The sequence below is a fragment of the Macrotis lagotis genome, chromosome 1 (genome assembly GCF_037893015.1).
Source record: "Macrotis lagotis isolate mMagLag1 chromosome 1, bilby.v1.9.chrom.fasta, whole genome shotgun sequence".
NCBI classification, from domain to species: domain Eukaryota; kingdom Metazoa; phylum Chordata; class Mammalia; order Peramelemorphia; family Peramelidae; genus Macrotis; species Macrotis lagotis.
In genome coordinates this window covers 251,340,062-251,366,430 of record NC_133658.1, presented here as the reverse complement: position 1 = coordinate 251,366,430, position 26,369 = coordinate 251,340,062, and the positions used below count along the sequence as shown (strand labels likewise).

The following is a 26,369-nucleotide window of genomic DNA, read 5'->3' as shown; positions in this document are numbered from 1 at the left end:
AAAAGTTAAGTTACAATAGAAGTTTTGTGATATTAGGCAAGATCTGTCTGATTTTTCTTTTAAGCTTGTCGCTATGGACCAAACAGATGAATATAGACCAGACTGACAATTTACATGTAAAGTTGCTGAAGACAATTAAATTCAAGAAAAGGGCTATAGAGACAAAACCAAGGTTTAGAGACCTAAATTAGACAAATATAAAAATATAATTTGTGAAAAAGAACCTCTGAGGCAAGAAAATAAAATAAAAAAGTATGATTTAAGGTTTTAGAATTGACAATTACAAGAAATTATAGATGAAAATACCCCTCCCCCCATGAATATAGATAGACTTGCTTGGGCGAAAAAGTAAAGGGGAGAAAAAAAAATTAAAATTAAAAAAAAAATAACAGTAATAATTGTAGGTTTGGCCAGGTGGCGCAATGGACGAAGCACCAGCCCTGGAGCCATGAGCACCGGAGTCCATATCCAGCCTTGTAAACCCAATAATCACCCAGCCATGTGACATGCAAGCCACCCGATCCCCACTGCCCTGCAAAAACCAAAAAGAAAGAAAAAAGAAAAAAGACCCAAAATAAAATAAAATAGTAATAATAGTAGGGGTGGCTGGGTGGCAGACAGAGCATTGGCCCTTGAGCTAGGAGTACCTGGGTCCGAATCCGGCCTCAGACACCCAAAGATCACCCTGCTATGTGGCCCCAGGCAGGCCACCCAAGCCCCACTTGCCCTGCACCCTCCCCCAAATAATAATAACAAAAAATGTGCTTCAGTCTTTGTTCCCACACCAACTCTGTCATGGGTGGATCGCATTCTTTATGGTAAGTCCATCGGAAAAGTTACTTCCATATTTTTCCAACGTTGCCATTGCTGATCGAAACTCCCTCCTTTCTTATTTCTCCACTACCACGTACTGTATTTTCTCTCTCCTTTCACTCTGACTCTGCTGTAGGGTCGCTGAGTGGCACAGCAGACAGATCCCTGGTCCTGGGGCCAAGAAGCCCTGAGCCCCCATACCACCCCTTAGGCCCAGAATCCACCTGGCCCCATGGTCCTGGGCAGGCCTTCCAATCCCAGCCCCTTGCAAGAAGTAAAAAAGAAAATGTGTTATATCTGAACACTGTCCCCCCATGGTCCATCCTCTCCTCCTTTATTCACATCCCCACCCCTTCCCCCTGCTCCCCCCTCCTTCTTACTCCAGATGTCTATACCCCATTGAGTATATATGCTGTTTCCTCTCCTAGCCATCTCTGATGAGAGCAAAGGTTCCCTCATTCCCCCTTGCCTCCCCCCTTCCATATCATTGCAATAGCTCATTGTAATAAAAAAAAATCATATTATGTGAAATATCTTGGACTATTCCCCCTCTCCTTTTTCATTCTCCCTTTCCATTTCCCTTTTTTTCCTATTGACTCCATTTTTACACCATATTGTATCTTCAAATTCAGCTTTCTTCTGTGCTTCAACTATAAAAGCTCCCTCTACCTGCTCTATTAACTGAGATGGTTCATATGAATATTATCAGTATCATTTTTCTATACATGCAGTTCATCCTCATTAAGTCCCTCATATTTCCCCCCTCTCCTCCAATCTCCATGCTTCACCTGAGTCCTGTATCTGAAGATCAAACCTTCTTTTCAGCTCTGGCCATTCCAAAAGGAACCTTTGAAATTCTCCTGGTTCATTGAAAGTCCATCTTTTTCCCCTGGAAAAGGACATTCAGCCTTGCTGGGTAGTTCATTCTTGGCTGCATTCTAAGCTCTCTTGCCTTCCGGTATATTGTATTCCAAGCCCTAGGAGCTTCCAATGTAGATGCTGCTAAGTCCTGACTGATCCTGACTGCAGCTCCATGATATTTGAACTGTGTCCTTTTGGCTGCTTGTAATATTTTCTCTTTGACTTGGGAGTTCTGGAACTTGGCTATAATATTCCTAGGGGTTGGTTTTTTGGGATCTCTTTCTCAGGGGGATCGGTGGATTCTCTCCATTTCTATTTTGCCCTCTGTTTCTAGAATGTCAGGGCAATTTTCCTGTAGTAATTCTTTGAAAATGATGTTAAGGCTCTTTTCCTGATCATGACTTTCAGGTATTCCAATAATTTTCAAATTATCTTTCCTAAGTCTGTTTTCCATATCAGTTGTTTTTTCAATGAGATATTTCACATTTTCTTCTAATTTTTCATTTTTTTGGTTTTGAAGTATTGATTCCTGATTTCTGGTAAATTCATCAATCTCCCTGAATTCTATTCTTTGTCTGAAGGATTTATTCTCCTCAGAGAGTTTTCTTATCTCTTTTTCCATCTGGCCAATTTTGCTTTTTAAAGCATTCTTCTCCTCAATAACTTTTTGAACTGTTTTAACCATTTGACCTAAGCTGTTTTTTAGCATGCTATTTTCTTCAGCATTTTTTTGGATTTCCTTGACTAAGCTGCTGACTTCATTTTCATGTTTTTCCTGCATCTCTCTCCTTTCTTTTCCCAGATTTTCTTCCAACTCCCTCATTTGATTTCAAAGTCTTTTTTGAGCTCTATCATAGCCTGAGCCCAATTTCTGTTTTTCTTGGAGTCTTTAGATGTAGGAGCTTGTGCTTCCTCATCTTCAGACTGAGTATTTTGATCCTTCTTGGGCTCATTTGCAAAATATTTCTCAATGGTCTTCCTCTTATTTCTTTGCTTGTTCATTTTCCCAGCCTAAGCCTGTTTTTTTGGGGTGCTTCCTGAGCTTTTGGGACACTCCCACAAGGGTCTCAGTGTGTGAGGTTCTGTCCTCCCTCCTAGTCAGTGAATGAACATAAACGCCCCCCTCTGCCACGGGGCTGAGGTGGGAGGGGGCCTGCTGTTCTATGGTGGGGGCCTAGACTGTGATCAGGATCTGAATGTGGTCAGAGCCCCAGAGTCCTGTTCCAGGGGCAGAGGACAGGAGCTCTGAAGTCTCTCTCTCTTCACTCCCCTCCCTCAGCTCAATGGGCTCATGCCCTGGGGGCTCCTGCTTACCAGCTCTGCTTGCTTCTGTTTCCTGGATCAGGGCTGGGGAAAGACCATGCTGCTTGCTGTGTGCCCTGAGGGCTGGGCTCCACGTGCTTGCTCTGGCAGACGTCCAGTGCTGTTCCCCCACTTTGTGCTGGTGCTCCCTGGGGTGCAGCTCAGGAGACTCCCCCGCTGCTATGAGCCGCAGCTCCCAGCGCCCTGGGGCTGCCTTGGGGAGGCTGAAGTTCTTTGGCTCTGGTGGACCACCCCTCCAACCCTGGGGAGCAGAGCCTTTCTGCTCTTTTCCAGGTTACCTTGAGTAGGAGAACTGCCTCACTGGGTCCCTTTGTGGGTTCTGTCCCTCGAAAGTTTAGTTAGAGTCCTTAGTTTATGAGTTTTTATCAGAGAGCTCCCTTCATGTCACCATCTTGGCTCTGCCCCCCCAATTATTCTTTATAGTGCAGAATAAAAGAGACCAGTATAGTAAATTTCCTTAACATGGCAGAAGTGTGGCATTCCACATAGTAGCCTCCCAGTCCCAGGGCACCCTCTACAAAGAAGGGAGGGAGCTATATTATAGCTCCTCTATGAATCCAGGGTTGATTACAGTAATTTCACAGTATCGAGGGGTTTTGTTTTTATTTTTGTATTGCTGCTGCTTAGCACAGGGCCTATCATATAGTAAGGGCTTAATAAATACATAATGGGTAACTGATTTAAGCTAGTTCAGTTTGTGTCATTCTTTGTTTCTCTGTAGTCATCATATTTGTTTCATCTAGGACAATAAGAATATGCTTTCTCTGAAACAGTAAGTATGCACTTTTGTTTCCAGACTCTTTGGTATAACAAAAAGTGCTATAAATATTTTGAGATAAATGAAGCTGTGTTTTTTTTTCCACTGATGTACCTGACGTGTCTCTACCTAGCAAAGGATATAGATACTTTTTAGTAACTTATTTCTCATAATTCCAATTTGTTTTCAATATGGCTAAATTGGCTAAATCTTAGTTATAAAATCAGTGCATCTGTCTTTCCAACACTGACTAATTTCATTGTTTTTGGCATCTCTGTGGACATGAAGAAGAACCTCAGAGTTGTTTTTGACTTGCATTACCTTACTGAATTGAGCAATATGCACTTGTATGCCAATCTCACTAAAGGGATATTTTCTCATTGTGTAGTAGTTTGTTGTTGATGTGTTAGCTCTCTTTCAGACTCTTTAGTCAGTTTCCTCATTAGTGTTTAAATCTGTCTTTTGTCCTCCAAAGCATGTACACATGCTTCTTGCTTCTTCTACTTTAAGATTAATTTATCACTTTCAAAACTTTGAAATAGATTCACTTTTCCATTTTAGGGAAAGGTCATTTCAATCATTAATTTGTTGTTTCTAGACCAAGGTCACTGCTGTCATCAGTTTGTTTCACAAACTGAGATTCTCATTTCTCTCTTCAACCCCCCCTCATTTCTCTTAAGGATTGATTAATACACCATTTGCCATCTGGGCTTGGGTGACCTTACTAATCTCAACTACTAGGTCTCCAGGCCTTGCTATTGCTCCTCTTCCCTGTTCAGAGAAAGGTTTTTCGTTTTATTTATAGGTTTCACTGCTACAAAAATATTCTGGAGAAAAAAATTCTTACATGTTTTTAAAAAACTTTTTTTTTAGTGTCAAAGCAGTGTGGTATAATGGAAAAATTACTGACTTTGAAGTCAAAGAATATGGGTTCAACTCTCACCTCAAATAACTACTATTACCTGTGTCACCTTAGGTACATCACATCAATCCTGTGGAATACTATAAAATAGTGGAAATGGGCTCTGAGGTCTCTTCTAGCTCTAGGAATATATACCCTTTTAAGATTCTGACATTATGATTATGGAATAGTATCAGAAAGTTTGAAGTGACATGTACTGTTAATAACAAATACAACAACAATGATAGACACAATAAGATGATTTTCATGACCCAAATCTAGATATAGACAAGATAACAGCTATCTCCGAAAATTTTACTTACAGTGATCCTAATATGCATGTTTCATGTTTGGTTTATTTAAATCCCCAAAACTTATTTTACAGGAATTGATTCCAGTCATGTCTCCCTCATCTATTAGCTGAGATTTCATATATATATATATATACTTTTTAATATATAATATATATTTTTTACATATTTAGTTATTTAATATAACCATATATTATATGTAATATATTTTAATATATATATAACAAGACCTAGAAAAAACAAGGGATGACTGATGGATAGCCTATATATACCATATTGACATCCTTACAATGTCAATGGAAAACAGGAAAGTCCTCTATGCAACCCATTATACCAGGTGGTCCTATTGCTTTAAATTTATGGGAATGTGGACAAGACTGGCCCAGGAAAGGCAAGTAAGGATGAACTGTAGTCTGTAGTCTTGGAAAGAGCCTCTACAATGACGGAATCACAAATGCATCTAAGTAAATATATTGTGTTGGCCTATTTATCTAGCAAATTGAAATAGTTTTGACTCCTTTTTCATTCAACATGCTAAACATTTCTTCACAGCTACCTTAATGTGGATCCTTGGAAAACCTACTCTACACATTTGCTAAGCAAAGAGAGGGCTGCCCATCCCTCTACTGCTTCTTCATCTTGGAGTCAGGTCCTAAAAATCTCCTCTCCATATGCCTCTCTAGTAGAGGTTCTAAAGATCTGGATGGCATCATGGAAGAAGTCCTTCTGGAGGATACAGTGTTTTATACTCTTCCTATGTGTATATGTTGTTTCTCTATCAAAATGTGAGCTCTTCAAGACAAGATGTTCACTCTTCACTTATATCCACAGTGCTTATTATACCACCTCACACATGAGCAGCACTTAATAAATGGTTGCTGAGTAATTACTTAGCCCCAGGGGCAGACCTAGAAGCAACAGAGTGAAGCTGAAAAGGGGCAGATTAAAGTAGACATAAGGAAACCTTTCTCAGTAATGAAAGTTGTCCAAAAATAAACTGCACTACTTTTGTAGAAAGGGAGTTTCCCAACCAATGGAGGTCTTCAAGCAGAGGTTACATCTCTCAGGGGCATCTTTGAGGGGATTTTTGTTCAGGATAGATATTCTTAGATATTATAATTCTTTAAGATCACCAAGTATAACAATGAAACAAAAACAGAGATTTTAAAGGGGAACTGCCAACAAATTAGACTGGTGATAGATACAGGATGGTGTGGAAACAGGAAGACCAGATATCTTATTGCAATCATTCATCTGAGAAATGAAGAGTTTAGAAGAGGGTGGGAATAGTGGATATATTTGACAAAGGAAGAAGTAACTGGACTTGATAACTAGTTGAAAATATCTAGAGATAAGACAAAGATGTTTCATTTCAAAATCAGGATGACCAGAGAAAAGTAGTAGTAGCAGAAGTTCAGTCATTATAATACATTGTAATATAATGGTAATATACATGTAATAATTGTAATATGATTACAATAAAAAGTTTATAGCATTATAAACAGAAAGCCAGTCTTGGAAGAAGGAAGATGTGGGTTCCAATCTTACTCCAAACACAAAATGACTGTATTATCATGGGTTGATAATCTAATCTAATCTCTCAGGTAACTTTCTAAGACTAAGCAATAGATGAACTGCTAATCTGATCAGAGGAGGCAGTTTCCATGCAAGAATTTCCTACATATAAAATGGTACCTCTGGATCTGTTGTCCTTTGCCACCAAAATTAATATATCAAACAGCCCATACAAACACACATTCATATCAAAACATTGATTATATGAACGTTCTGGCTGTTTGAATTCCTGAAAAAGAAGGGTTTCTCATAATATTTTTGATACAATTAGAGTTTCAATTCACTTGAGACAAAATTATTCAATGAAATAGGGTGTTAGTACTAGAAACCTGTTAGGTCATTACTTAACAAAAATGTGGAAATATACCTAAAATTTAGATAAGCCTGATGCTAGGTAATTTTTAAATGATATTCAGAAAATGGACAGGGATTATTTCCAGGTTTGAAAACTTACCTTATTAAAATGATCTCCAATCACTTGCCATATCCGTGACCACTGCAATCTAATTCTATTCATATTATAGTATGAAATTTCCACAATTTTCTGCAAGCTGAACATTCGTGGATGATGAGGTGAAGCCAGCTCATCCATGGACACAGCGCACAGCCAACGGACAAAGTCAACTATAGGCAAAGATTATCCAGAAATAAATAACTAAGCTAGTACTTTTCAGGTACTTTCAAACTAGAAGCACTCATAAGTTTTCTAGGAAGTCAAATATACATACCTATTGCATTTCCATCTAGTCTAGTAGATCCAGTAAATATTCTGTGGATTCAATTAAATATATATTAAAATTCTGTTTTATTTTCTGTGACTTACACAATTTTTAAAAAAGAGAATTTGTGAGGATTGGATGTGGAACAACAGCTAAACTGTAACTACCTTATTCATGAATTATAATACAAGACAGATATAAAATAGAAAGATGATTAAAATTAGTTGATGAGGAATGCTTATAAGTAAAAACTGACTACTTATAAGAAAAGTAAAAAGGCAGCAAAAGGGTGAAAGAATAGCTTTCCAAACTCCCATGCGTGTAACCGTAAAGGGAAAATGAAAACTCTAGAAGATGGAAGAATAAGTGGTAACATTAAGCATGATAAAAGGGAAGGAGAGTTTCAAAAGGAACCTTGAAATTATTATTACTTAGACTTTGGCATTCGATATAGATTAGTGAATAAGTGCTATGAATAAAATAAGCCAAAAAAAGGATGGAAGTTTATCTACATGTACACAGTAGGACATTCACCAAATGACTATAAAGTGTTTCAGATATATCTGTCTGCTCCATACCAACTCTTGAGGGTAGTGGAAAGAAAGCTGTTTGGATTCAGAGGACCAAGGTTCAAAACCTAGTTCTGTCACTTATTACCTATAGGAGCTAGGTCAAATTATTATTATTTTTTTTGCAAGGCAAATGGGGTTAAGTGGCTTGCCCAACGCCACACAGCTAGGTAATTATTAAGTGTCTGAGACCGGATTGAACCCAGGTACTCCTGACTCCAGGCCCGGTACTTTACCCACTGCACCACCTAGCCGCCCCTTGGTCAAATAATTTGCCCATTCCAAATCTGTTTCCCTTTGTAAAATAATGAGGTCAGATTTAATAAGTTCTAAAGATCTTTTTAGCTCTAAATCCTATGAGCCTCTAAGTCAAATTATCAGGTCATAAATTTAGCTATGAGAAGGATATATACAGTTCATTAGTTCATGAGCTCTTAATTCTTTTTTGTGTGAAAGACTCTTTTTGGCAATATAGAACCCCCTTCTCAGAATATTTTAAATGCATAAAATATACATAGAATTCCAAAAGAAAACAGAAGATAATTAAAATAAAGATGTATGTTATTTTCCCTCATCAAAGTTCATCTTTTCATTGAAATCTATTCCTAGGTGAAGAACTTTTGATATAATCAAAAACTCTTTATTTTACAAATGAGGAAAGGGTATATAACCTACACTGGGCAGTGTTGCTCAAATAGTGACTGAGTCATTTATTGTTCAGTGTACACCTTAAAATAATGGTGGGTCATGCATGTTTGCAAAGAGATAGAATCATGTCTACTTTGTCATGGATTTAAGTGTAAAATTTTCTAAACTGTAACCCCCCCCCCCCAAAAAAAGATTGAGCTGAGAGACAAAATTTGCAACATAAATATTTATAGTTTGGGGAAAAGAATGAGAAACTATTATTTTTGACCCTGTCACCTCCTCATTATCCAGTTAAGCCTTAGTTGCCTCTCAAGACTTATCAAATAAAGAGAGATAACTTGGGTGCTCTGTAAAGCAAGATCCTTACAAGGCTGGTTCTTTTGGTGCCACACTGCATGCACAGGATGGCACAAAAGAAAGAACACTGGCCTTGGGAGCCAAAAACTCTGGTACAAATTACAGCTGGGAGTCAACTAGCTTGGGAACCACAAGGCCAATCATTTCTTCTGCCTGAGCTTCAGTTTCCTCATATGCTATATGCCAAACAGAGGTACTAGGAGTGAATGTTTATTCTCAGGAAATATAAATTAGTTTTAATAGTAGTCTGTCATACAGAGTTGGGATTATTCATTAGTTTATATCAGTGCTATCCAAATGAGGCAAAACTAAATGTTTTAGTAAACAAAGCTGAGTTACCACAGAGCTCTCACTAAAATGGCAAAATCAAAATATATCATCCATTGTTTTAATAAAAAACTTTAAAAAATAAGGTTGGACAGCCCTGGCTTATATGATTCCAGTTTCCTGATCAGCAGAGGCTTCTCTTTCCTAAAAGAACATCCTCCCATGGGGAAATAATCCCAACTATCTTTTTTTTGCAAGGCAATGTGGTTAAATGGCTTGCCCAAGGCCACACAGCTAGGTAATTATTAAGTGTCTGAGGTCAGATTTGAACTCAAGTACTCCTGATTCCAGGGGCAGTGCTCTATCCACTGCGCCACTGCGCCACCTAGCCAACCCCCCCCAAACTATCTTTTAAGTCTTATTAGAAGAGAAAAGCATTACCTGTCCACTGCCACGACCACACTTTGAGAGCTTGTCTCACCAACTGATTCCTGAATGCTGGCCATCTGTCTTTTGTCCACTCCACCACCAACTAAGTTACCTGAAAAATGACAAATATGTGTGTATGTGTGTGTATTATTTTATACACACACACATACACACACACACACACACACACGTAAATTCTATGTGAGATAAGTTGTTATCTTCTTGATTTTGTGCTAAGGCATTATAAACTTATTTCACTATAACCATAGGAAAAATATCATTTGGTTATCTAAAAAAACTAAGAAAGACCCCCTGCCTTGAAGTGAATTAAGGGAGGCAGCATGAAGCTGTGAACAAAGACATAGCCTGAGTCAGATCCTATCTTTGAATGGGCAGGTCCTCAGTCACTCAACTCCCTCAAACTAGACATTTTAGAGAAGGGGGCCACCCTGCTTCAGCAGAGGGAGCTTCCTTTTCCCAATGATAGTAGAGGTCCATTCCTTATCCCTTTACTCCCAAATACATAACTCTTTAAAATACCCCTTTGGCCCCAAACACAAAGAAATTAATGAAATATATGCTAACATGGGGTCGGCTAGGTGGCGCAGTGGATAGAGCACTGGCCTTGGAGTCAGGAGTACCTGAGTTCAAATCTTGCCTCAGATACTTAATAATTACCTAACTGTGTGGCCTTGGGCAAGCCACTTAACCCCATTCCCTTGAAAAAAAAAAATCTAAAAAAAAAAGAAATATATGCTAACACTCATCTGGGGACCATTACAAGTGACAGGTTCTACTCTACCTCTTTTCATGCTAGTTAATTCAAATTAATTGCATGTGAGGATTCTCTCAGGTATGCTAAAAGTCATTTCATGACTACCCCACCTCATTCTTGGGTCACACACACATCCCGATTATGTCTGATTCATGAAAAAGTTGAGTAAACTTGTAATAATTAGACTGAACAACTCTGGTTATCATTTAGGACCTCATATTCTAAGAAGTACTTCTACTTTATAAAGAAAAGCCAATCTCCTTCTTCCATACTTCAATTTCAGGTATACTTATTGCCAATCATTGTAAAGATAATTGGACTTAACTAAGACACACCTATAAATTACTAAAGCAGAAAGTCAAATGAGTTAGAATCCCCCAAATCAAAGTATCAATAGATACTGTATGGTCCTCCTGAGATAAAAATTAAAAGTGTTTCTAACACCCAATGTCACTTTGGGCATGAAGAAAATATAACTTTTCCCAATTTAGCAAATAGAATAAATAACTTATTTTGCTGATTTTTAAAAGATAAGATATACTCAACAGTCAATCATGATCAAGGTAGTTGAAAGCAGCACTATCAAGTATCATGAGAAACAAATCATGACAGCACTGGCAAAATGATAAATATTTATCTTGCTTCAATTGCAAATGTACATCCACAAGTTGTCAGGCTTATCATGTTACCTAATCCCAGGCCCATGAACTCTTCTCCAGCTGATGTGTAGCCCTTCAGACTACTCTCTCTTTCACGTCCAGATCCAGACAAGTAGCGAGTCTTCACCCCAGTTCCTATCAGTTGAGCAAGCTCCAGTTGGCTAATACATTTCAAGATCTACCCAAAACAAGAGTACCCAGTAGAGAATCATAATGTTAAAAGTTTGAAATAAAGTCCTTTTATTCTGCAAGAAAACATTTTATAATTCCCCTCTCAGGACAGAAATAAATATGTTTATCAAAAGAATTAGAATGGTGAGGCCAAAATGGTATGAGATAAAGAGGGATGCACCTGCTGATATACTTTAAGCTGTGAGTGTTCTGTGACCAAATTAGTTTGGGAAATGCTAGTTTTTAAAAGTATAGGCAAGAAGGCAGACAGACAATATTCCTAAGAGAACAGAAGACCAAACATAGTTTTAGGCTACTTAAATATAGAGAAATGTCAGGAGGTGTACTATAATGCCAAAAAACCTACCTCATGCCAGGAGTTTCCAAGGTAATTGCCATCAGTATGAGCTACTGTAATAAGTGTCTTGATGGTATCAATGTTTTTCTGTTTCATCTCTGTAATACTGGAGCTAGCTGTCAACAGGGAGAAACGTGCAAGTGCTTGGACGTAAGCATCTCGTTCCAGCTAAAAATGGAAGGAGAGAAGAAAGTTAATCAACCTTCAATCATTCAGTAAATCAATTAGTATCTAAGCACAGATGATATGTCAGAGACTAAAGTCGAGAAGCAAGAATGGCAGTGAAGACAATTGTTGTTCTTCGGTCATGAATTTTCATTCATGTCAAACTTGGAGTTGAAGACATATTCTGTCTCCACCCTCAAGTGCCTGTGTAGCTGTGGGCAAATCACAAGTTCTCTGAACCTCCATTTCCTGTACTAAAAATATGAATGACAGTTTCACTAACCTGCAGCAGTGTGTAACAAGTGTTTCCTTTGTGCCTGCTATGTGACAAGCCCTATGCTGGACATGGGAGTTACAAAAGCAAATATGCAGCCTCTTAACTCTGGAGGAAGGTATGGTAGGAGCTACTGTGAACAACAGCAAAAGATGCCTACATTTACACTACATCATTTAGTTATAAGGCAATGAAACCCATCTTCTCAGGTGAACTTCAAAGCAATTTTGAGAAATAGAACAAATTTTCATTATTTGTATTTTACAGATGAAGAAACTAAGTCCTAGGAAGGTTCAGAGACTTTCCTAATGTATCCCAGAGATTGCAAGCTACTGAACCTCAAGCCTGGGTTCCTAGGGTTCTTTCAAGTCTCAACCAAATGCTAACTTAGGCATCATGCCTTATAATTATAATTGGAGTTTTGGAACAGGCTTTGTTGTTCCCAGACAACAGAAAGCCACTGCACAGTTCATATAGAGGACAACATTAAAAATAATTAGCCAAAGCTAGATGATATAGCAGACAGAAGATATGCCAAATCTAAAGTCAGAAGACTCATCTTCTTGAGTTCACATCTGGCCTCAGATACTTCCTAGCTGTGTGAACCTGGACAAGTCATTCAATATTACTGCTTTCCTTTGTAATTCTTTGTATTTTACTTGATGCATTTAAAAACCTTATTCTTAGGAGGGCTCCCAGTTCTCATGAGACCACCAGAGAGGTCCATGACATGAGCAAGGAAAAGAATCCGTGTATTAGAGTGTGGTTAGCCAAGAAATTCTGTATTAACTACATATGAACCAATCAGAAACATAAACAAATAAAAACAGGATAGTCTATGACTTCTCAGGTAACAAAACCACTATAAATGTTATTTTACAAATTTTCTGTGGTTCCAAATTCCTGGATGTGAAGTCTGAAGCCTCCCAGACCTCAGTGAGAGACACACACACCTGCATTCCAAAGATACAAGCTATCCGGATTGCACATCTTATCCCTTCTAAGCACAGAGATGCCACTTCAGTCTCATCACAGTTTTGAAGTCCGATACTGTACGCAGCCAACAGAGGAGTCCACACCAACTGGCAAAAAGAAAAAGGTTATCTTTTAATGTCATTTCAAACCCTCAACAATAATCTTTCTAGAATGAGAAACTAGAAATAACCCACCTGTGACCCTCCTTTATTATGAAAGAAAAGAAGTAAAAACATCTGACACCAAAAACATTCTGACATAAAACATACTACCTTAGTGGATTCCTTTCCCTCTGCTGTTAGGAGGGAAGATTATATTTCATTGTGTATTCTCCAAAGTTGTTTCCTTTCAGTGATTTTTTTCTCCCCCCCCACTTATGCTGTTTATACTGCTATTTTGGTTCTGGAAACCTCTTCTTTTCTCTCCCTATACTATTACATTTCGTGATCTCATCAGCTCCCATGGATTCAATGAACAATTATTCTAAATTCAATGATCAGTTATTCAACTATGATTACTGATGATTCTCAGATCTCTTTATCCAGCCTTATCTCTCCTGGCTAGGAGAGAAATATTGTCTACTCTAGTCATGCATCTCAAGCATCCTATTAGTCATCTCTAAGTTGGCTGTCCTATAGACACAAACTTAACTGAATATCTCTGTTCCACCCTCCATCACCCCAAATTTTTATCTCTTCCTAATTTTCTTATTATTATAAAGGAAACCACCACCTTCCCAGTGACTCAGGCAGGTAACCCAGGAGTCTATAGATAGATGGATAGATACTTCTTTCTTTCCTCTGACAATGGCACCATCCTGCTGTCATAACCTCATTCCAGGACTATAAAAACAGCCATCTAGTTGTAATCAGGGCCTCAGTTCTTTCTCCACTCTAGTCTGCTATCAAATTAATCTTCATTAGGCATAAATTTGAGCATGTCATGTTTTTTATTCAATAAACTACTATGGTTTACTATTTTATTTTTATTAAATTGTTTTAAGTTGAACTTTTTATTTCATTTTCAGTTCCAAATTCTCTTGCCCCCATCCACCTCCCAATCATTGGGAAAAACAAAACCCAGTACAAATATGCATAGTCATGCAAAATAAATTTTTTTAACATCAACATCAGTCATGTTTTGTTTTGTTTTTAAAACAAGGAAAAAATATATTTCAATCTTTACCCTGAATTCTTATGAACTGTAGTGGGTTATTTTGTTACTTAGAATAACTAAATATTTCACAGGTGATTATTTTATACAATATTGTTGTTAATCTGTGTAAATTAGTTTCCTAGGTTTGCTCACTTCACTCTTTATCAGTTCATATATGCCTCCCCAGGTTTCTCTGAAACTATCCTCTTCATCTTTTCTTGGATTAGCACAACAGTACTCTTATCACATTTATACATCATAACTTGTTTGATCATTCTGCATTTCCTATCATTTTCCAAGTCCCCAACACAATAAAGAGTTGCTATAAAAATTTAGACTATATGTGTTTTTATTATTTTTTTTATTAGGGCTTTGTTTTTTTGCAAGGCAAATGAGGTTAAGTGGATTGCCCAAGGCCACAAAACAAGGTAATTATTAAGTATCTGAGGCTGGATTTGAACTCAGGTACTCTTGACTCCAGGGCCAGTGCTCTATCCACTGCACTACCTAGCTGCCCTTAGACCATATGTTTTTAATGACATATAGTTGGGCAAATAATGCCAAATGACTCTTTTTATTTCTTCTTCATTTATTAAAAATTATTTTTTCATTATTGTTATTAGAAATTTGATGTTTGGGTTTTTTTTTTTAGGTCTTTGCAAAGCAAATGGGGTTAACTGGCTTGACCAAGGCCACACAGCTAGGTCATTATTAAGTGTCTGAGACCGGATTTGAACCCAGGTACTCCTGACTCCAGGGCCAGTGCTTTATCCACTGTGCCACCTAGCCGCCCCTTGGGTTTTTTCTTTTTAAAAAAGACAAATTAGCCAATGTCTTATCTATTTTATTGTTTTTTTTAAAAACCAGCTCCTAATTTTATTAATTCAATGATTTACTTCCAGTTTTGTTAATCTCTCCTTTGATTGTAATATTTTTATTACGGCATTTAAGATTTTAAAAATTTGTTGGTTTCCAGTTTTTTTTTTTGGTCACAAGCCCAAATTATAGATCTGCTCCTTCTTTTACTGGTAAGTGTTTAAAGATAAAGTTTTCCCCTTAAGTAATGTTTTAGCTACATCTCACAAATTTTGTTATGTTGTCTCATTGATATTACTATTTTTATGATTTGTTCTTTGACCAATCAATTATTTCAGATTGAGTCATTTTGTTTCCAATTAATTTTTTATTCTTCAAAGGCCCTTTGTTGACTTTGCTTAGCCCAGCACCTATCAGGGATTTATTAAGTGTATACTAATTGAATATAATTCTTATTGCATCATAGAAAAAAAGGCATTTAATATTTTTGCTTTTCTACCTTTGTGAGGTTTTTATGACTTATTATATAATTAATTTTTGTGAAGATAGCATATATAACTAAGAAATAGGTATACATTTCCGTTTCTTCACATTTAACATTCTCCAAATATCTAATAGATCTACTTTTGTAAAATTCTAATCCCATAGCTACATTTCCTCTGTTTGTTTGCAACCACTCCTATCTGCCCTGGAACTGGTAACAGATGACAGAATTCTAAAGATGGTCTCCTGTCCTGCTGTTCTGTCTCAGGGCTCCTTTTCTGTCCCTGGGAATTGGAATGCTCCCTGTCTCTGACACCAACACACTAATTTACTGGCCATTTCCCACCCTGGTAAATGCAAACCTCTTTATTGGTCTTCATAAGTTATGCTGGGCTGAAAAAATGACTTGCTATGACTTTTTCTGGGCTTTTCTATTAGAACTTGATTTTATGTTTATTATGAATTGTCACATTTTTTTCAGCATATTTAATTGTATACTTCTCATTTTTCTAAAGAGTAGGGACTATTTGTTCATTTCTCTGTGACACTTAGCACCCAGCATAGGATCATCCATATGAAAGGTACTCAAAAAGTCTTATGAATAAATCCACCCATGTCAAGGTGTAACTATTTCATAAATTTTTAAGCATTAAAAAGCAATCTATTGGGGCGGCTAGGTGGCACACTAGACAGAACACCGGCCCTGGAGTAAGGAGTCCCTGAGTTCAAATCCGGCCTCAGACACTTAATAATTACCTAGCTGTGTGGCCTTGGGCAAGCCACTTAACCCCATTTGCCTTGCAAAAACCTAAAAAAAAAAAGCAGTCTATCCTCATTTTACAATACTTGATTCTCAGGGCTCAATTTCTGAGCCAAACTGGATTATGACCTACCTCCAATTTCATCATACTCTTTTTTTGGTGTCTATACACTCATGCAAGTCATTCCCCATGCTTGGAAAAGATTCTTGGTCTAGCTCCTGATCCCTGGTCTTCTAAATTAAATTCTTCTCCTTTCAACGACTCGTTCAGGTCCAGGTCCAGGATGCCTTTCCTGTCCCTAATAGTTAAAGACAATCCTTCTCACTTCCCCTAATCCCTTGTGCATCTCTGTTTGACCTCTTCTATACAACTGATTATTTTCTAAGTCATACATACTTATTTTTTTTGTATTTCAAGAGTTGCAATGGCCAAAAAACAACTTCAGTCTTCTGATGATATGCGTTTTTATTCAGCTAAGCTAGTTCCTCAAATTGCAGACACAGTCACTGGGCCTATTCTCAAAATTTTTTCTAACTTTCTTGAACCTATGAAAGCTTGTACTCTACTAACACAGGTTTGAGAAATCAATTGAAGGTTACCTTCAAATGGGAATGAAGTATCAGAGTGAGAGTCTGTCAGTGAAGGAGGTAGTTATAACAAAGAGTCCCCAGATCAAGATAATTATCATTATATAAAAACATATCTCATTCTCCTCCTTCATCTTCCTTCAATAAAAGCATCATTTTCTTGAAAGTAACTCATTTCACCTCTGAATCCCCAGCTCCTGGTACAATAACTCCCACAATGCACTTGTTCAACATATAAGAATTTATAAGCACTACGTGCCAGGCACTACACTAGGCAGGAAGGATGCCAACACAAAGAAAGAAAAATCTCAACTATCCAAGAGCTTTCAATTCAATTTGGAGAGAAAATATGTACATAAAAATATGGAAAATATAGCAAAAACTGCAAAGTAGCTTGGTAGGAAGGCAGTTCATATAGGTGTCAGTTCTTGAGCTGGGGGCCTGGCAAGGAGAGCACACCCAGCCTGGGGGAGAAGTCAGCAAACACATGGAGAAGACACAGAGCACTAGGAAAAGCAGAAGGAAGCCAGCCTGGCTGGGTTACAGAGCCCAGGTGGAACCTGATATGGGCCCATACAAAGCTACTGGAGTCTGAGTGGTAATGCATCCAAGTAGTGTTTGAGGGAAATCATTTTGGGAAAAGTATTTATTTAGGATGGATTAGACTAAGAAGAAACTTGAGGAAAGGAGACAGCTAGGAAGCTGTCTAATATAGCGCACCTGAACTAAAGGGAAAGCATCAAATGTGAAAGATGTTGCAGAAGTCCACTAGTTGTGTGGAGAGAGGATAGTGATGAGTCAAGGATGACACTGCAGTAATGAGCTGGGAGCCTAGCAGGATGTGGTCCCTTTAACAATACTAGGGAAATTCTGAGGGGAAAAAAATAAGTTTTTCGGGAGAAAAGATGATTATTTTAGATATGAGGAATCTGAGATGTTTCCGGGATATCCAATATGTTCAACTGACAATCAGTAACATAGAATTGAACTCAGGAGAGATTGCAGGGCGATCTGGTTACCCATACACATGTACATATATGTGTGTGGTTTGTTTACATAGACACAAGGGCAGTTAGGTGGCGCAGTGGATAGAGTGGATAGAGTCTTAAGAGTCAAGAAGACAGGAGTTTGCCTCTGACCTCAGATACTTGACTCTCACTACCATGTGAGTTAGGTGGCACAGTGGATAGAGTGGATAGAGTGGATAGAGTCTTAGGAGTCAAGAAGACAGGAGTTTGCCTCTGACCTCAGATACTTGACTCTCACTACCATGTGACCTTGGGCAAATCTACCCCTTCCTCACTTAACTTCCTGAGGAACTCACCTTGAACATGGGCCTGACATGGTCCAGGTGTGTGGCACTTGTGAAAGGTGCTTTGGCATGACTTACAGCTTCCATCAGAGCTTTAGCAGTTTTGGCCATTTGTTCCATTTCCAAATTGTAAAGTAATCTCCTCTGCTTTTCGTTAGCTACACCTGTGAAGATACATAGCAATATGAGATTCATGTGTTCTCCAAATGAGAATGATCAAAGAATGTAAACAGGCAATTTTCAAAGGAAGAATTAAAAGCTATCAATAATTATATGGGGGGGAAAAAAAGCTCCAAATTATAATTAGAGTAAAGCAGCTCTGAGGTTGAATGTCACACAAGACTGGCAAAGATGACATAAATGGAAAATAACAAACCACAGGGACTTTAAGAAAACAGGTAAATTAATGCATTGTTAGTGGAGCCAGAAGTGGGCCTGGGAACTATAGAAATATATATAAATAGGGGCGGCTAGGTGGTGTAGTGGATAAAGCACTGGCCCTGGAGTCAGGAGTACCTGGTTCAAATCCGGTCTCAGACACTTAATAATTACCTAGCCATGTGGCCTTGGGCAAGCCACTTAACCCCATCTGCCTTGCAAAAAAAAAAAAAAAAAAAAAACCAACACAAAAAACCCTAAAAAAAAGTAATATATATATATAACTATATATAATATACCAAGATCATGATAAAACCATATATGTTTTAACCCAGCAAAATCACTACTAGGCATATACTCTAAAAGGGTTGTTTATAACTGAGGAACTCAAAAAAATTATGGTACATTAGTATAATATAATATTACTACACTCTGAGAAAAGATGAAAAAGACATTTTCAAAATCGTGGGCAGCATGAATAGATGCTCAGTTGAATGAACAGAACCAGGAGAGAAACTGATGATCAACAACTTTGAGAAATTTAAGAATGATGACCAATTCAATGACCAAAGACAATTACAGAGGATACATGATGAATCATGTTCCCTACCTCTTGAATGAGAGGCAATAGTCTCAAAATATAGAATGAAACATCCATTGGTAGTCAAGACCAATGTGAGAATTTTTTTTTCTTTGACTTGGAATATTGGCGGGGGGGTTGCAAAGCAATAGAGTTAAGTGACTTGCCTAAGGTCACACTGCTAGGTAATTATTATTAAGTGTCTAAGACCGGATTTGAACTCAGGTACTCCTGATTCAGGGGCCGGTGCTCTATACACTTTGCCACCTAGCCAGCCCCGGAATATTTATTTTAAAAGTTTTCTTTTTTTTTTTCAATTTGGGAAGAAGAGGTGAAAGGGAGAAAAAATAACAATAAATACTTGTCAATTGAGGGGAAAAAAAGATGAGATCAATGTGTTTATTGTAATGACCAAGTGACTGGATTCTGAACCTTCCAAGAGGTAAAGCCATCTCGAAAATTTGAGGGAAAGTTTTGATTAAGAAACCAGGATTCTTTTTTTTCTGCTTGGACTCCATTCAATAATGTAATTTAGCCCATAAACCTAGAACAGCTTTAAATTACTTCTGGTTGCTAATATCAAATAAAAGACTATTATGAAAGAAATAATAATAGTAATTATTTTAATATCTGATTTTTTAATGGAAATATGTGGATTTATAAAATCAAAATCTAAAAGCATGGATTTATTTATACATTCTCAGAAAAATCATTGCATGAAAAAAAAATTTACTTGAAGGCTTACTCTGCTTATTAGATTTAGTGGCAATTGTGTGCTCTTTTGTTTCTTTCATTGCAATTTTCTTTCCTTCTATCTCTTCATAAATAGTGGAGAGATATTCCTCTGGCAAATCTTTACTGTCATTGATTCCTCGATTCATTTTAATATATTGTTCTTTTGTCATTTTATTCTTGACCTGAAAAGAAAGATTTTTAAAATTACTTTGAAAATTTGACAGTCTGAGAAAAGTTATACTCTACAAGATGAAAAGTATTAGCAAGTACTTTACCTGAGGACTGTGTAAATCTGTTGTAAGCATAATAATTGAATATGCCAATACATAAGCAGTGTCAGCACTAGCAAACATAGTTTGCCTGGAAGAAAAAATCAGAGATTTTAAGAACATCATTTACTCTGTGGTTAGTAAGCTATAAACTTCTAATCTGGAAGATAATCAAGAGAAAACAGGTTGACAGCTCCATCTAACAGTCAATTAGTCAAAAATTTTAATATCTTTTCAAAGTTATTTAATATTTATTAAAATGGTGTCATGGTATATAAGGTGTTGATTAAGCCTAAGTATTAAAATCTAAAATTCTCTTTCTGAATAACACAGTTTGCAATTAAACTACTTAAATTTTCTAATGCATTCAGTTACAAAATCCACTGCACTATTCAACAGTAAGATTGCAAATATAATCCCTATCAGATTATTTGCTGCCATGGGGAGGGAGCAGAGAAGAGGTGGTAGAAAAATACAGAAATCGAAATCTTACAAAAAAAAGTGAATGCTGAATATCTCTGCATGTTAATTAGAAAAAAATAAAACATCAAAAAGTTTTGAATAGGAAAAAAACCCCAAGGATAAAATTGAGTTTATTTAACCACAAAATATTAATGAAATTCAACCTTCTTACTTAGTTTCATAAAGTTCTTTCGAAATAGGAGGGTGCTAAGTACATTTGGTTGAAACAAAACAACAGAATGTGTACAATTTGAAAGTGTTAAGAAATGAAAATCTTTGGTGAGTATTTTAACTGAGTCTTATTAAAGTACAAAATCAATTAGTAAAAAGGACCTATTGTATATTTTTAAGTCTGACTGGGCCACAAATTTGCTGATTAAGGCAGAAGCAGGGCATTAAAACCCATATGGGAAAAGTACTAAGAAAACAGACACATGAAATTTTTGAAGCAAATCAAGATTTCCACTGGGTTCAAATATCCTGACTGCTGGCTTTGCTGACTAGACATTTCACAAGAATGGTTTTTCCAATTATTCAGCAGGTGATGGTGACCTAAGATAAAAACTCTGTATTTGGTATTCTGAAGGAAAGTACTATCAAAATATTTCCATTATGTTTTTTTCACAGGGTTTTTTTTATATGCTAAGACATTCTTAAGAATTTAATACGTCATACATAAAGAAAATCTATGGTGAAAGAGAAAGTCTAGTTCATTGTGCCCCATGTATGAATCTCAACTACCATATCAAATTCTTGCCAAATAATACATAAAAAGAAAATAAAAGTCAAAAGAGTTTCCCCAAGATATTAATCATGGAACTAAGAATTTCCCTGTTATAGGTATAAGAAAAAATATTGGGCAGCTAGGTGGCACAGTGGATAGAGCACCAGCCCTGGAGTCAGGAGGACCTGGGTTCAAATCCCGTCTCAGACACTTAATAATTGCCTCGCTGTGTGACCTTGGGCAAGTGACTTAACCCCATTGCCTTAAATAAAAAAAAAATTAAAAAAAAAAAGAAAAATGTCTACTTCTCCAACCCATGGCTCTCAAGTATTGTCTTCAGCACAGATCTAGAAGTACTAAGCATATCCCTCTGCCAAAGAGGCAAAAGATACAGATACAAAGCCAAACAGAAGTCTGCTTTAGAGAGTAGGCAAGTATTATTACCCTTGGTTGCATTCAAGATATCTTGCTGCAAACTTCTCCATTAATCTATCAATCTTCTGAGCTTCACCAGGTAAGCGGAAACCTTCAAGAAATATTCGTAAAGCTGAGACAAAATCTTTTCCACAGAAATCAAGCTGATCCACGTAGGCATACATCACCTCCTTGTTGAGTCTGGTGCTCTCACCCAGAAAGTCTCCTACTTGGGTCTGAAACAAACATCCCACCAATGAGGACTCAGGAGTGAAATTTCCTTAATCCAAAGGAAAGGCATCTAGTTAGTGTTGACATTTTCACTACTACTGCTCTTACTCAATATTTAGAGGTCTGGTGTGGTACGCAAGGGACTACGGACAGAATAGGCATATATAGCAAGCAAAAAGGAAAGAGACACAAGCAAAAAGGATTATTAATCCTAGATGATCCATAATGAGGAATAGCTAAGAGTTGCCCAAACTAATCAACAAAGACCAATTCTAGTCTCTCACAACATGCTCTGACCCATCCCAAAATGGTGCCCTCAACAACTGCTCCCATAAGAAAACTTGTGCTACAAAAGGTATTCTGTATTTTAATCAGGTATGTGGATATCAGTCAAGTCATCCTTGATTGGGTCATTAACAATCTGAGCTTTGAGGAATCTCTTGAGTTTATAAAAAGAAAATGTGCAATCTTACAGAATCCAAGCGCTCTTCTTGGTGCAAAAACTGTGCAATATCTTCCACTGGAGTTCCAAGCATGCCCTGCTCCTGCAGGTACTGGATGCCCCGCTTTGGTTTTTTGTTGAACCTAATCATAGAATAAAGTATTATCAGATGTATAGTGTCCATGTTTTTTTGAAATCTGCCTGTTCATCATTTTTTCAAGCATAATATTTCATTACATCCCCTAACTCAACTTGTTCAGCCATTCCCCAATGGATGGGTATCCCTTCAAATGCCAATTCTTTGCCCACAAATAGAGCTGCTAAAAATATTTTTGTACACATAGGTACTTTTCCCACTTTTATGATCTTGTTCGGATATACACCGAGTAGAGGTATTGCTATAGTAAAAACTCTTTGGATGTAATTCCAGATTACTCTTTTTTTTTTTTGCAAGGCAAACAAGGGTTAAGTGGCTTGCCCAAGGCCACACAGCTAGGTAATTATTAAGTGTCTGAGACCAGATTTGAACCCAGGTACTCCTGACTCCAGGGCCGGTGCTATATCCACTATGGCGCCTAACCACCCCTCAGATTGCTCTTCAAAATGTTTGGATCAGATCACAACTCCACCAATAGTACATTAGTGTCCCAATTTTCCTATATTCTTTCCAATATTTTCCTTTTCTGTAACATTAGCCACATCAGATTAATTCTGGAATAGATTGTTGTTTAAATGTCTGAGGGACTGAAAAGGTGATATCCACTCAGTAGCAAATTACAAAGGAAAGCATGATGGACAAGTTACCAGAAACCAGGTATTCCGGGTTATAGATAAAAATATCAAAATAAAAATGCACTATGCTTTTTTTTTCTGTGCTTATATTCTTGTCTTTTTTCCTATATTCCTTTCAATCCTGCTAAGAGTAATTTTTCTTTTATGAACAGGACTTTTCAGGTTCAGTGTTACCTATCATGCCCCCTTTTATTTTGTTATTTATCAATCTTTGTGGAGTACTAAAAACCCAACCCTTCCTTTTCTGATTTTGCAAAATGATAAGGGTGCATGTAATCTTGGTCAGAGAAGACAAGCAATCATATTATTTTATTCTAGCAATAATCCAATCAAAGTGATTGAGGCATTCTGATGACCCAACTCAACAGACTAGAAGATAACTGAAGTGTTATAATATACATTTAAGGCAGAAGAAAACAAAGTGGGGAAGGGACAAATAGTACAATATTGTCTCAATAATAGACTATGATGTGTTATCCAATATTCAAAAGCCATAATAATAGCAACTCTCTTTGTTTCTTGGTAAATTAGGCTTACCTGAAAGGTCATAATAAGGTTTGCCTGGTTGAATGTAAAGGGAGTGAAAAATATGTAGTCTTATTTAAGTTTCTTGGTAGTCCTAAACAAACACCCACTCATACCCACACACTTTCTTTCTTTCTCTCTCCAGATACAATTCTTTTTTTTCTTTTTCCTTTTTTTTAGGATTTTGCAAGACAAATGGGGTTAAGTGGCTTGCCCAAGGCCACACAACTAGGTAATTATTAAGTGTCTGAGACCAGATTTGAACTCAGGTACTCCTGACTCCAGGGCCGGTGCTCTATCCACTGCACCACCTAGCCGCCCCTCTTGATACAATTCTTGATCCAATCTTACCAGAAGTTTGCTCCCATTTCCATCTGTTAGAATCTTGCTCATTGTTCCAGACCCAGCTCAAATATCATTTTCTGACTGAATCCTTCCCTGGACTCCTACTAGAAGACAGTTTCATTCTTCCGCTAAAACCTACAGGATTTTGTTTCACTTTTTGTACTCTGCCTCATATCATGCAACTTTATGTACAGCTCTCTTCAGGAGGGATCATGCCTATATATATTTTTATCCTCTTCACCACAAAAAAATGTTTAGAACAGTGCTGTGCACATCACTGGAACACAAACAAAAAATGCTGAATAGATGAACTGTTTGAATTCAGTTTAGAAGATAAAAAAAGGAAAAAAATGTATGTTCCAAAATTAGTTCTAAAACTTAGCATGAAAAATTAATTTGGGGGGAGAAAAGGATTTTGCTTTAATTCTTTGTATTATTTACTTCTTTTTTTAAGAGTAAAGAAAAACCTAATGACCATGTATACTTCTAAACAACAATAACAACCTCATGAGCCCAAAGAAAGCACATCAGGGAGCCACACTCACAGTTCTATTCCATGTTCAATGATTTCCTTTTGTTGCTTGATAACCTCAAACTGCTCAGGGTCATCTGGGACAGAGGTCTGGGTACCAACACTTCCAATCCCTGAGGATACGGTAGAGTCCATGGAGCTTACACTACTCCTCCTCCCAATGTCAAGACCTTTGGAATCACTTAAGTCTTGATCTGTTGGTCTCTCTTGGCCTGCAATTGACCAAAAGAGCACAATCAATGTATGGAATTAAAAGGACACAAAACAGCAATGAAATCAAGACTGTAGACTCTAATGTTCTTTTCACTCCTCTCCACTTTCTGCCACATACATAGTCAAATTTCATTCATCTCGGAAGCAAAATCTTTGGCAGAGAGAAGCTAAAAACTAAGATTTTGTGTAATTCTATAGCCTACATTATTAAAAAAAATTCTGGTTTATCTTAAACATTTTATGATGAGTAGTATAAAGAAGCAAAAACAAGACTCTCACCAAGACTTGTTTGATGGTTGGGGTTCACATACAGGTCTTTACTCCACTCCACCATGCATTTAAGTATAGATACTAAACATTCAAGACCTTTCTTCCTCAGACTTAATTCCTAAGTGAGAAAAGAAATATAGAATTCATATTCAGGATAAAAGTGAGTCACAAAACTTTATAGATATGAGGGAATATAGAGATCACCTAGTTCAAATGCCTCAATTTAAGAGAGCAAAAAATGGAGCTCTAGGAAAGATAAATGAAGCTGAGGCAGACACTATTTGAAAAACCTAAGATAATACTGGATAAAATATTTCTAGATTCCAAAACAGACAAAAACAAGGGAAGTATTATGGATTTTTTAAAGGAGGAAATTGTTATAACTCTTGTAGAGGATATATTACAAAAAAACCTTAGTATCAAAATGCTGAACTGTAGAGGTTAAATTAATCACCTTGAGAATTAAAAAGTTTCTTTTTTAAATAAAGGAAATAAAAATATTCCACATGTTGGCCTAAATCATATCTTTATGTTTTTAAAAAACCATAAATAGAACCTGTATCATTCTACTTTTTAAAAAGGATTCAATAACAAAATATGCTTTTGATACCTATAGAAATTTTTATGACCATAAAAATCAGAAATGATAAAAAACAAGAACAATCTTTATTAAGTGAAAGTGAGGGATAATAGCTTGACAGCCAAAGTGCAACACTATTATCCATAAAACATTAAAATACCAAAGAGAACTCCTCCTCTCCCCCACCTCCAACCACCAGGTTTATAGAGGGATTATATAAAGACATGAACAAATACTGCACATGACAAGAAGACATAGATAAGTTATGTTCTGTGAATGAGTAAACTGACTACATTTGTGGATTGTGGATGCCTTAAAAATTAAGTAAATATTCTAAAAGTAGTCATACTCAATGGTAAAAGGATGTTGTGCATTTCTATCATAGCCTGTATTTAAAATAAAGTTTCAGGCTGATGTGAAGCAGTAAACCACTATACTAGTCTCTGAGGCCCTATCTTCACTAGCATCTAGTAAGGTAAATTATATACGACACATTCTAAATACATTTTATTGAGTAAATAATTCTACAAGGCATTTTGATTCAAGTTTAAATACAAAAAAATGAAGACCTAGATCAAGTGCAGAAAAGAAACAGAATGAAGTTACCTTTATTGGAAGTGTAAAATTTTGTCTACTTTGAGAAATCCATGATCATTTTAGCATGTACAGTCACAGGGAATTTTTTTTTTAAAGAAATAGGAATCTTGACCATTAAAAAAAGTCTAAAAGAGGTCAGTTATTTTTCAAAGTTATCAGGGTTCTGATCCCAGTTCTTCTGGGATAGAGACCTTCTTACTTTAACTTTTACAAGTGGTAGCTTGGCAGCAAAGACAATCAACACAATGCCATTAAAAAA

General features: G+C 36.9%; 1 protein-coding gene across 3 annotated transcripts in view; it reads right to left on the bottom strand.

The window, feature by feature from the left end:
* Positions 1-26,369, bottom strand: part of ARFGEF2 (ARF guanine nucleotide exchange factor 2) — a 141,060-nt gene that overhangs the window by 26,157 nt on the left and 88,534 nt on the right. For 2 of the 3 annotated variants that reach the window (XM_074210197.1, XM_074210199.1), the window contains exons 13-25: positions 24,943-25,051; positions 24,464-24,662; positions 22,288-22,399; positions 21,614-21,819; positions 19,990-20,074; positions 19,713-19,896; positions 18,034-18,185; positions 12,886-13,014; positions 11,503-11,661; positions 10,995-11,142; positions 9,543-9,642; positions 7,270-7,310; positions 6,996-7,165 (exon numbers count right to left, since the gene is read on the bottom strand). In XM_074210197.1, coding sequence (XP_074066298.1) covers positions 6,996-7,165; positions 7,270-7,310; positions 9,543-9,642; positions 10,995-11,142; positions 11,503-11,661; positions 12,886-13,014; positions 18,034-18,185; positions 19,713-19,896; positions 19,990-20,074; positions 21,614-21,819; positions 22,288-22,399; positions 24,464-24,662; positions 24,943-25,051 — 1,794 coding nt within the window. The remainder of the gene's footprint in view (positions 1-6,995; positions 7,166-7,269; positions 7,311-9,542; positions 9,643-10,994; positions 11,143-11,502; positions 11,662-12,885; positions 13,015-18,033; positions 18,186-19,712; positions 19,897-19,989; positions 20,075-21,613; positions 21,820-22,287; positions 22,400-24,463; positions 24,663-24,942; positions 25,052-26,369) is intronic. The other variant, XM_074210198.1, reaches the window with a different exon arrangement.